General features: G+C 37.7%; 1 protein-coding gene across 1 annotated transcript in view; it reads right to left on the bottom strand.

Moving 5' to 3' along the window:
* VIPR2 (vasoactive intestinal peptide receptor 2) overlaps positions 1,814-12,796 on the bottom strand; it is a 58,292-nt gene continuing 47,309 nt past the window's right edge. The window contains exons 10-13 of the mRNA XM_021387982.1: positions 10,791-10,882; positions 8,201-8,330; positions 8,078-8,119; positions 1,814-7,195 (exon numbers count right to left, since the gene is read on the bottom strand). Coding sequence (XP_021243657.1) covers positions 7,025-7,195; positions 8,078-8,119; positions 8,201-8,330; positions 10,791-10,882 — 435 coding nt within the window. The 3' untranslated portion in view covers positions 1,814-7,024. The remainder of the gene's footprint in view (positions 7,196-8,077; positions 8,120-8,200; positions 8,331-10,790; positions 10,883-12,796) is intronic.

A 12,796-nucleotide genomic window follows, 5' to 3' on the forward strand; every position in this document is an offset into this window, starting at 1 on the left:
GTACAGGCTGGGCTTTTAAAGGATTGTTTTAAACTCATTAACAATAGATTTATTCCACAAGTTACAAGTCAAAAATGGTACTTCTGAGTATCCAGGCTTGCTAATTTCTGTCCTGTAGTCACAGGACAAGATGTTACGGTCTTTATAGGCAAAATCCTTAAAATGCTTCTTTGTAGTTGATGTGTATGGGAGGGAAGCAGTGATTTTTTTCATGTTCTTATTGTTAAGGTCAAGATAAGTGCTCTCTAACAGAGGCGATATGGTTGGGATACTTCTCTGAATGACAGGAGCTAGGATCTGCAGGAATGACTTAATTGTCTTAATTCACCACCTGGTTAATATGCAATCATTCTTTACAACACATTTTTCTATAGTACTTAGATTATATTTTAATTTTCAAATTGCTTCTCATGAATACAATTCTGCATAACAAAATATTCCCCTGTAGTCAGGATCCATTATTAATTACATTGTTATAAACTTGCTTATTGATTCCTTCATTATTTGTGAAGTACTTTTCATATCCTACAGAGATAGGCAGAAAAAGCCCAAGGCACTAATTAGGAGCAGATGAAGAATGTAAGCAGGAAACCAGGGATGAGCCGTGGCCGGTGGCTACTGCTAAATGAAGCCTTTCGGAATAGAGAAGCTCACAGCTCAATAAGCTTGTATTGAAAAGCAGTCTCAATTACAAAGGCACCAGCTCAGAAATGAAGGACTTCAACACAGAGCTTGGCTCTTCGGTTTCATTTTCCAAAGCCAATATTCATATTTAATTGCATAACCCAGGGCACTGATTGTATTTTGTAGCACATATCTAGAAAAATCTTTATTTTGACTATGTTAAAAATCTGTAACTAGTTTAATTCAATATGTATTTACCTATTAAATGCCTTGATAAAGTATTTCAACCTAAACTTTAACTAGATCTCTATATATCCCAGCCTATAAGGAAAAGATGAGAATATTCAAATGCAATAAGTTATAAATAATATAAATAATAGAACATAATATTAAGAACTTGTATTTCTTTAGTTGGACACATAGGGTCTGACTACTTGGACCTTGCCATTAATGCAATAGCATGTGCAGCACATGAATTCCCCCTGAAAGCCAGGATAACTTCTATTTCCCCATGAAGTTACTGCCCAAACTCTACTGGGAGCGCAGCACTGTGGGGAGGCTACGCACAGACGCTGCCTTTACCCAGCAACTTGCAGCTTTGAGCCCAGGCTGCTGCTTTTCCTGAGCAAAGGTTGGGCTTGGTTCCTGCCCAGTGTTACTGTATGCAAAAGAGTTCAGAATGATTTGCCGACCACAAAGGTGTACCAGTGAGCTGGGAGAGGATGAGAGCTCAGCTCTATCAAGGGTCAGAAGACCCCTCCCAGTGACATTAACTTCTGTGATGCCTGCAGATAAAGACAGGAAGAGGCAGATTCCCTGGACCATGAGGGACAGCAAAGCAGTTCTCCATCATTTGTTATCATTTTGTTACCCCTGTGGGGTGTTGTTGCCTGGTGGGGTAAGATGCTTGGTTGGGGTGACTTTTCTGCACGCTCACCTCTCTTGCTGGCACCCCTGAGTCCTGCTCCTGTTTGTCCCTCTCCATGTGTCACTCCCATGGCAGGAGCAGCCTTGGCTTTTCAATTCCCGTGCAGTAAAACTCTATTTCAGTCATACTGCTGAGGGGCCCTCAGCTGCCAAGGCCAGAGAACCATGTTCAGTTTTGATGATCCAGTTTCTGAGTGCACTTGGTTTTCTGAAGAATACAGATTATAGATACAACTCTTTAAGGGAAGAAATACGTGATATATAGTGTTCCCTCTACAGAAGAGATTCCATAATCTTTATTTTTGTTGTAGGTCCATTATGCAGTGCTTCCTACACAATGCATTTAAGCAAGATGTAGTAATCTAGAAAATAGCTGCCAGCAACACAGGTATTGACATATAAAAGAAGTTCTGTGCAAAATCTTTAAAATTTTTATTCTGACTCCTCTTCAGTTCATCATGGTGTTATTAACTACTGTTTTCACTGATAGCATAAAGATGTAAACGCTTGTTTGTTCACAGCATTATATACAACATCACAGAGAAGGCTGTTAGGTATGTGACACTGAAAACAAAAAAGAACAGAAGAGTAAAACCAGAGGAAATGTATAGTGAATTGCAGTATGAAAAAGAAATCTATTTACACACATTAATCTATACATCATATTCTGTACATTTTGTAAAAAATAATCACATTCATTTACATCATCTTTAATTGTTACTGTACTCAACAGATAAAAAGTTACAAAGACAACAAAAGAGAATTTCAAAACAATACTCATACTAATGCTCCAGGAGAAAAATAAAAGCTGCAGGTTATAAGAAATTTACTACAGTGCTTTGGGAAATAAAGGATTTGGGGACATTTCAGTCACTGTTTTAGCTGACAATGGAAATGGTTCCAACATACTGTCGTCATTGGGCAGAACCAGATTCAACACAGAATGATTAAACCGTATCAAAGAATGCTATTTTAAATAGCTGATATACTGGCATACTGATGCAAGCTGATATACTCTTCTACATGTCAGAATTTATTGTTTCAACGCTATTTATTTGAGCAACAGAACAGTACTGCATACTACCTTCTGCTATTTGGTTACGTCAAGGTGGTAGTACTGACAGCACACAGCTGATCTAGGCACTCATGGTACTGTGAAGGAACTTTTGCTTGTCAAAGTATTTCCTGTATTACTTTGCACAGACAGCAGTTGCTCATACAATGACCCTAACGTACAAAGTAGCTTTCTCTACAGTCTACTTGTCAGTTGAACTTTTTTTATCAGACATATTTAATGTCTGATTTTCATTAAAGTTGTCGGAAAAAAAGAACTGTAGAAGTGAGTTTGGACTTTATTCACAATCACTTTGCTAAAACGGACAAATTCAGTGTCAAGTGAAGAAGTTTTTTAGCACTCACAAAAATAGGCGACAAATAATGGTAATGACTCATCTCAGTCCTCTTGCTTGGTGCGTGAGACGCATGCATTTGGCAATGACTTATTTCACAGGCGGTTGGACAGATTGCCCAGTTTGCTGAGCAACTCTCAGCTTTCCCCTTCATCAAGTTAAAGGCAGAGGGAAGCCTGTCTGGGATGCATGAGGATGTAAAGTGCTACACAGTGGGGCAAGCTGCCTCTGACTTGACTCTAGAACGCTTTTTAAACTGTCACCTTTTGTGGCTAGCAAGTTATTGACACTACAGTACAGTCCCAACATATGCTTAAACCGAGTAGTTCCTCAGCTGGCTACATGCAGCACGCATCACCACCTTGTTTGGGCACAGTCCGTTGGGCTCTCATACACTCCAGTGTGGTGGTATGCATGGAGTAGCTACTTAAATACATGTCAAACTCAGCGTTTCATGGAAACCAGCACTGCTCTGAATGGCTTAAAGGATGCTTTCCACAATCCTAATGTCATTTTGCAAAGCACATTAATGCACCTGTGCCAGACTCAAGGTCAGCATGCCTTAACAATGTTACTGATTTATACAGCGAAAAATCAGGCCAGCAATATTCTCACCATATGTCATTAACCAGCTCCTGGTCAGCAGTTGAAATGAATGCACAGATAATGGCATGACTGCGTCAACTCTGAGTGGGAGTGAGAAATGTGGTCAATGCTGTATGCATTCCTGAAGGGATATCCCTTCAGGATAGACTGCTTCATTTTCTGTGGATGAAACTATTCTAAATTTGAATGAGGCACAGAAGAGAAACAGGAAAAAACATTCGAGAAAATGCCTTGTACTCAGAATTTTAGAGATTTTACATGTTTAGTTTCTCAGGAAATTGTGACTGTTTCAAGAGGGATTCAAGAGATTTCACTTAAAGAAAATTTCTTGTATTCAAGAGCACTTTGTTTTAGTGTATGACCCATCTACAAAAGACAAAAAGGCAAAGACCTGACACAGAACAACTGCTGAAAGCCGAACCCAGGCAAATCAATACAAGTCATAACGCCATTGCATTTATCATGGAAGGCAGTCAACCACAGGGACACCCCACTGAATGGACTAGGGATCCTTCATTGCCTTCATGTGAACATTTCTGGAAGGATAAGTTTTGTCAATCAATTTACTTGGCTTAAAAGAGAGTATCTAGGTATCATCTATTAGCAACACAACAGACTCTTCTGGAGAGGCCTAATTGTGGACTCAAGGTGAGAAATCCAAGTTCAGTTCTATTCTATTCTATTCTACACCACTCCACTCTACCCTACCCTGCCCGGCCCTACCCTACTCAACCCTACCGTACCTTTGGCTCATTTTATAGTAAATACAGAGAAAAACATGATTCAGTTTATGTATGTGCCCTAGATGCACAGCAGTACATGGGATGAATCATCTACAACTAGTGCCTATTTCTTTATGACCATTATGGAAGGCACTTAAAACAAGCCTTTAGCTCAGAAACAGACATTTGGCTTTTTAAGTATGTAAATAATGGTAGAAAAATTTCACCTAAATTTATCAAGCACCTAGCTAAAATCATCATCTTTGAAGAGGAAAAGTTAAGTTAACTCTATATATTTAGATTCTGGTCACAATCAGCAACTGGAAAGTAATCTGTCAGCGTGTCCCTCAGGCATCAGCAGCAGGTAATGCTGATAAAAATCACTCAAAATGAATGGCGTTGTCTGCCTGGCTCCAAGGCAAGTAAAGTACAACCACTAAGCACAGTACAAGAGTGAGTCTTATCACCATTCTTGTTCAGTTAACCCAAGAGCACACATGATGTGCTACTGGCTTTTCAGTGGGAAAATAATCCAGCACGGTTCCTGCTCTGAAGCCTTTATGACTCAGTTTGGATCCTGATACAACCAAAGTGAGAAAAGCAGTAAAGGAATGAAGAGGAGGAGAATTAAGTGAGAAGGCCATTCAGGCAGAGCATACACCTGCACTGCTTCCTCCAGCTTCCCCCTTGATGCTACTAGGACTGAGTACAAACTATGTTCAGGGATGAGAGTCAAAAGTTTTCTTGCATTGTCCTTTTGGCTCTGAAGAGTCACCAGCAGGACTCCACAGAGTTGTGCAAAATCTAATGCAAGACAAAGCTTTTTCTGTGGATTGTAAGGATGTGAAACACTGAACAAGTACTAGATTCATCAAACTGATTTTCAGTTTTTTGCATACATTTTAGCAGACTGTGCACCTGTGTGTGAAAAGGCAGACGGAAGTTGAACAAGTTCCATGATGATGGGATGATGCTCGAAATTTGTGTAAAGTTATTTGGATACAGGAATTTTCTGGAAGTAGAAATAAGTGAGAACAGTGCCCTCTGGGTCTTTACGGACATGAAGATGCTTGCATAAAGCACAGTGAAGGTTGGTGTCATGCAACACTGATGAATGCTGCCCATGGGGCAGTCATGGAACATTTCCTGTCTTTGATCTGACAGAACTATGTATCACTCCAGGGTAACTCCATTACAATAAATTGTGTTTGACCAACAAACAGCTAAATTAAATCAGAACAAGAGATGTACAGACACTTTGATGACTGCCAAAAGTATTCCCAGTAATATTTCCAGGAGTGTACATGAATGCCTGCCAAGACATACCCTTGCCACTATTCCTTCCTTTCCCCAGCAATATTACTGACCTTGTATTCTGCTGGCTTCATATGATCGATCATCTGAGATATCAGAGCAATTGCTTTTATCAGTCAACAGTGCTCATGCAAAACTTGTTATTCAGAGTGGACATGGTTAAACATAACATGAGAAGTAAACATCACTGGGTTTATTTCTTTTAAAACTGCAAATGTTCTATGTGTATTTATAAGAACTTGTCAGTTCCCCTTTTTTTTACAAAGTGGCTGCATAGGAGGCTTGGTGTTGCTGAGAATTCCTTCTATTTATACCTTTTATGGTCATTTTTAGGGATTGTGTTTAACTTTATTTTTTGGAGTCATGGCCACAACTGAATTTTAAATCAGCTCAGATAGACACAGAATAGAATCATACTAGGATCATTTACATTGTTCCTTAAATGGGAGTTCTAACTTAATATTATTGCAATATTTCTTGTTTCAGCTGCCACATATGTAGTTCTAGAGATATAATTCAATGAAACTATTAAATAAAAATGATAGTTTCAATGGGTAATGCTCTCCAAAGCTGTTTATCTTATGATAGACTGCTCTAGCAATAAAGCTCCTCTTCAGAAAATTGTGTAATACACGATCAACACAAATCTCTTTGATTTTAAACAGAAGAGTACAACTGGTGATTAGAAAGCACTACTGACAAATGCTGATGTTTTAATCAAAACGATTACAGTAGCCTTGGACTGCAAAGGCAGTCCTATGTTCTGCACCAACACATAAAAACGTGCACTTTCAAAGGGGACAGCAGGACAGGAATCAAACTCTGTAGAAAGTCACCTCTGCCATTCATACAATTAGCTAAGAAGCCTCACTTTTTTTTTCCTCTCTGTGTAAAGTTAATGATTTCCTGGATTAGCACACTAAGCTCCCAACGTGGTTAATTATAGCCTCACATTTCTTTATTTTTCTTTTGTTTTCCATAATTAGGAAAGAATTTCCTAATCCTTAAGGAAAGAAGTATTACGTTAAGTATAAATACAGTGCAAGAAATTTTCCTGCTTCCCATCATAACCTTTTCAACATGTACCAAAGCAGTCTGCATTGAACAGGATCCCACACATCTGTTTCAAAGACAGGCTGGAGGGAAAAGGGACATTTATAGTAAATGAGTTTTTGAATAGTTATGGATAATACACAGTAAGAGAACATCAAAACTAGCATGAATGCCACTAAAGAAAAGAACAGAAAGCATCCATGGGGCAGGTGCCTTTGTTAATACCTGGTTGACTGCACAAATCAATTTCCCAAGTACCAACATATAGAAAAGCAAAGCAATGAACTGTACATTTTAGAAAATACCACATCAAGCTGCATATAATGAATATATCCCACAGTTTTTACATATTTTGGGGACCTAGCTGATTTATATCATGGTGGTCTCTGTCTGCATGAATGACTGAGCCCTTGAATTCCGATGGAGCTGAGAAACACTCTCTGATCCATTTCGAGAAATCGAGCTGTCCAGTCTGTAGTCTCTGCCTGCTGTCTGCTTCCAGCACAAACTCCGCCATTTTCTTTTTAGCTCTCCTTGTACCTGCGTTGAAAAGAAAATGCGCAAAATGAAAACATTCTTTTTACCTGAGGAACTTTTCCACATTTATTGGCTACTAAATGGGGACTTCTGGGAACAACTCCTAACCAGTTTTTACAAAACTGAGGTGAAGATTGCACCTACAGTGTTTGTGAGGAGAAACCCCAAGGCTCCTTCTAAATTCAGATTTGTACCACTTGTTTTGCCACAGGTGCCTTTTATTAAAATAGTGGCTAGCTATTAATCACTTGTACTTAAAACATCAAGTGACTAGCCTCAAATGAGGCATTTTATGAATATCAAAGACCAGAACACTAGTAGACTAGAATGTCAATTCCCAGTGCAAGCAGGTGTCTTTTTCAGACAGACTCCACCTGACACACACTGAATGCTATTTAACATATATCACACCTTAAAAAGTAGCTGACATGCTGGCATCAATTATAATTCCTTCCAGCATCCTCGGCTGAGATTAGAAAAGCTGCTACATGTTGAGGACTTCCGAAAACCTGTTGTTGTTTTGGGGTTAGATTAGCTCAGAACATGACCCTAAATACTTAGTAAATTATGTTCCAAGTTTTGGATGAATTTCTATGCTTGTTGCACCTCACTTGGACAGTTCACATAACTTGTACCAGGGCTAGAACCAGATCACATTAAGTAAAGATACACTGCCATTTGCAAGGAATTAGGTTTCAAATGGCTCTTAACTCTTCATCCACATACACTAATTTCTTCTGTTGCACATAAACATGTATATTCTATAAGCAGGAATGAAAACTTTTTCTAAAACAGCTTCATGTTACACAGAGTAGAATTATAGAGGCACTTATACGTTTACTGAAAACAACAGTTAACATCCTCAACAGAAAAAATGACACTTACCTCATTGTTCAAAAAACAATACAGGACTGCAACAATTAATCCCTAGAAACAGAAAATATTCATTACTTGGTATGCAGCATTAGCCTAAGTCAAGAAAACTTGAATAAAAACTTGAAAATTTACCTGAAAAGATCCCAAACACAACTCAAAGATCATTTTGTAATTGTTGGAACTGCGGTCAGGAAACAGAGCAAACACTGTGTAGTGAACTCCAAATAATGGAATAAGCAACAGCGTGGATTTTGCAAGTCTCCTGGGTAGATGAAGCAGAAAAAGCCAGAGTTTAATGATAAGCTCTAGCTTAACTAAGCTAAGAACCTAATGTAATGTCATTTAGATAAACTTTATATGACTTCCATTTTACAAACAGTTATAGTAAAGGATACATTTAGTGAAAACTGTTCTCCTTTCAAGATTGCTGTAAGATTATCCACACAGTAACCTTATAAATTAATGTGTGCAGCTCTACTTGGTCTTGCTGACCTTGTGCTTTTCCAAAATCTGGTGAAGGCTCCTGGGCCTCTCTAAATTAAAAGACCATTTTTCCATTGACCTCTGGACAGTAGTAGGGTGCAGAACCTGTCCTCTGCTGTCCTCTTCGACACACATCAGGTTCCCAGCCTGTCTTCATGTTACAGTTTTGGGGAGGGAGTTTTTACTGCATTATTCCATGAGACCATATTCAACAAAACAGGCTATCAGGCCTCCCAAGACATGTTTTACCTTGCATGAAGTGTTGAGAGTGGAGAGGAATACTTCCTGAAAAATTTTACAGACAGTTCTTGTGTAACGGTAAATTCTACGTTCTAAATTAGTATTTTCATGTTTATTTCTTTTAAATTTGAACCTGTAAGGATGCTTGTACAATTCATATGCAAAGTATGCAAGGAAATGCAATCCAGAATAATCTCAGCTGTGAGATTTTAATCAGAAATTTCAGATTTACCCCCAAATTCACAACTAGAATGATAGTATGAAATACATACCCATCAAAAAAATTTAATGTCATTAATTACGTAATACAATTTAGCACGAGATACTACTGAAGTTAAGAATGAGAACTTTTCATTATTAAGTGGGACAGTTTTGGCAAACTGCCTGTAAAACCACTGAAATGATGAATTGCTAACTATCCCTTACCTGTCACTCATTTCACTCTAATGACATCAGTTTTATGTATTATGGAGGACCAGTCATGCATGATTATGGATGTCTGGTATCAGGTAAAATTCAAGTCGTTGTAATGTTGAGTACCATAATTCATCACTGTCTTGGTGAATCTAACTGGATTCAACAATGAAAGGAAGCTGCTGTGATTTCACCTACGTTATTAGAATAGTCAAGGTATTAAAAGCAGTTTTATTTTTTCTGTGTCAGTCCTCATGGCCTTCCTTCACTCATCGTGTCCCAGAAGCTCCGTCTGTTTATGTGGAAATAATCAGTTCCAGCAGCAAAATTTCTCGAAAATAGTAACAAACTTCATACTTAAAAGTGGTATCATTAAGTGGTAGCAACAGGGTTTCTCTGGCAGAAGAAATTCATTTACAAATGAAGGAGATGATGATGGCAGCAAATTTCCTGGTTTCCCAAGCTAAGTGGAAAACTGGTTTTATTGTATTACTTTCTCTGTTTTAGTGAAGGAAAGAAACAGACAAAAATAGCCTTATTCGTCACTGTATTTTAGAAAGCACATTTGCATATTGGAAAATGAGCCTTCCAAACCTTTTATTTGCTCTGTAGAAACAGTATTTCTTGAGAAGGTTAATCTGCTGTTCCCATGAGTATCTGCTAAAGACTACCCAATCCAAACTTAATCAGGCAATCAACTGATAAAAGCAAAGTATTCACATGGTTGAACAATGACAGACAAGGTTGCTATTACAGAACAAATAACAGTGCAGTAAGCTATGGAAAATTACAGGACAGATAGGAAGGGAATGCTTCATTTTCATAAATACATAAATACCACAGGGAAGCAGAGGGACATAAATACCATAGGGAAACAAAGAAAATTTTCTCTCACAAGAAATAAACTTGAGCAGATTTCCTGCCTGTATAAATACATATATAGATTTCCTGCCATATATATTTATGTATGCCATTGTGCTAGATAATACTGTAGTGACTGCGTAATTTCATCTAGATTGATTTAGTTCTCCCACATGCTCAAAGAATTCAATAACACAAAAACAAAAAAGGAACTGTGTAGGTCTATGAAACAGATTATATCTCCTTTTAATAACTTATGGGAACAATTTCCTTCCAACTTCCTCTTAAAATATATTTAAATATTAAAACAAAAAGTGTTCTGTAAATGAAAAAAAAAAGTTTTTAAATATGTTGAAGCAATACATTTTGATATTTCAATAACTTTCATGTTGAAACAAAATACCTATACACTAAAAGAAAGATATTATTCCTCATATTTTTTTGCACAAGCATATTCTTTCATGGAATTAAACTCAAATTCAAGAGTAGCTTGTTGGTCTTTATGAAATTGCCTATTTTTTATTGAATTTGGTGTTTGAAAAAATTATGTTAATCTCTATTTCAACATAATGTTATGATCTTTATTAAATCACATCTAAAATTAGGAGCTTTTGAATTAAATATAATTATACTATCACAGCAACTGCTAGTAGCAGGTTTCAGCCCAGTAAATCTTACAGAGATTAGTTTGATTCAATATACAATGTCTAAAAATATGACTCACTTGTACTGTGACTGGTCATTTCCTCCAACGTCTGGAGATCTTAACTTCTGGAGCAAGATTCTTATAATACTGATGAAAAGTATAAAATTCACCTGCAAAGAACAAATATAATGGTGATTTCAGACTTCTCTGTTCAAGATGCAGCACAAAGAAATGCTTTCCAAGTCAGAGTAATCAATTCAGCAGTCAGCATTGTGTACCTCCTGCCAGAACACATTTACCTCTACACAGTTAAATATATTTTCTCTTCATTATGTCCAGTGCACCTCTACATGGCTACTTGCCTTAGTCTGTCTGGCAAAGCCTTCGAAATGCCCCAGTTGTCAGCAATGCCCTCCATCTGAAATCTCAACTGAAGACAGTTTTCTTGGCAGGATGGGACACTGGATGGGATCTAGTGCAATCAATGATTGCCGTGAATTGTCGTTTGGATTTATGACTGGAAGCCAAAGGACAACCTGAATCCTGTACACAATTTTGATCCTCTCTTGCCTCTCATCGTGACATTTATTATTTTCTGTCTGGATAAGGGGAATAGAACATTGTTGAATGGGCAATCTGACCACTTCCATTAAGCATGGAGAGGGTATCTCACCTATATAGGCCTTTAATGAAGTAAACACACATTTTTCAGGCAGATGATGAGTTTGAAGTTTGACTTGATTACTCCTGTAAAAGTAATAGGTAGCAGACAGTATTCTTGCTGATTAAATCTGTGGAATTAAATACCACAGTATAGCGTACTTGAAGGATTGACATTATTGAAGGATACATATTAAGTACAGGTATGTGCACTGGAGCTATTATTTGTGAACAAGGAGAGAGCCTCCATTTCCTTGTATATTTGTTAGCCACAAAACAGGAGAAAATAGGAAAAATATTTACTCCACATTTGCACAAAAGCAGAATTACTTCTTGTTCTTGACAGACCTCACTAATTTCTACCGCAATAGAATAAACTATCATCCTTTTGGTTCCTGAGGCATCAAATCATCTGCAAAACTAGACAAAGGTGACTCACATTCTTGACTGTCATACACGTTACCTTTATGTCTGTTTTCAAACGTGCCACTTTCACTCTATATGCACAACCTCAGACTAATGAAAAACATGCATTCTTGTTTGGAGTTTGTAACATTCCTCAACACTATTGAGCTTGTAAACCCAGACAGAGGAAACAAACCGTCCTCCAGAGGTCCCTGCCAGCCTTAACCATTTTGAGATTCTACAAAAATCCTTTGAGCGTGATGTCTTTAAATAAGATATAATATGCATTTGTTGAATGAATATCTAAGAACAGTAAAATGAGAATATAATGTGATTGCAGACAAACTGTAAGACAAAGACAACTGATGCCTCTTTACTGGAGTAATAGCAAGATGCTGCTGATACCCTTTGTTACTGGCTGACTTGCTGTGAGTTTTTGAGTCTACACACATGGCCTGAGTGATCATTTAAATTGCCTTCATGTTGCTTCTTTCTGCTATTTTGTTTGTTACAGTAGTTGCAATATGAGATAACAAGATGAACATTTTTCATCTGCTTTGAAGAAACAGAAGTACAGCTTCCACCTGAATTCCATTCTTTCTTGAATGAAAGGAGTTTATTACAGTGGAAGTATGAAGAAGGCAGTTGTGGAAGCAATTTACCAAATTGGTGGTACTCCAAATTAACTGTCTGGAATAGGAATCTCTAATTAAACAACTCTGAAATGTGTACAGCATGAAGTATGGAAACCTGCCAGTTAACTTTTCTAAAGCCAAAATTGTCAGGAGGTGATGCCAGAGAAAGTTTCTGACACACTGCATTAACTGCAGCCATTCCCACTCTGAGAAGTGACTTCTCAGAACTTGCTCTCACAGGACTATTTAGTGCTGGGTAATAACAGTATAGATAATATAACCTCCTAACCAGTGAAACATCTTTGGAGGTAACACAGAAATCAATGGAAAACAGTGAAGACTTTCAGTATTACCTATTCTCTGTGCCTTTCTTCCATGCCATAA

This window comes from Numida meleagris, chromosome 2, assembly GCF_002078875.1.
Source record: "Numida meleagris isolate 19003 breed g44 Domestic line chromosome 2, NumMel1.0, whole genome shotgun sequence".
In the NCBI taxonomy this organism is placed as follows: domain Eukaryota; kingdom Metazoa; phylum Chordata; class Aves; order Galliformes; family Numididae; genus Numida; species Numida meleagris.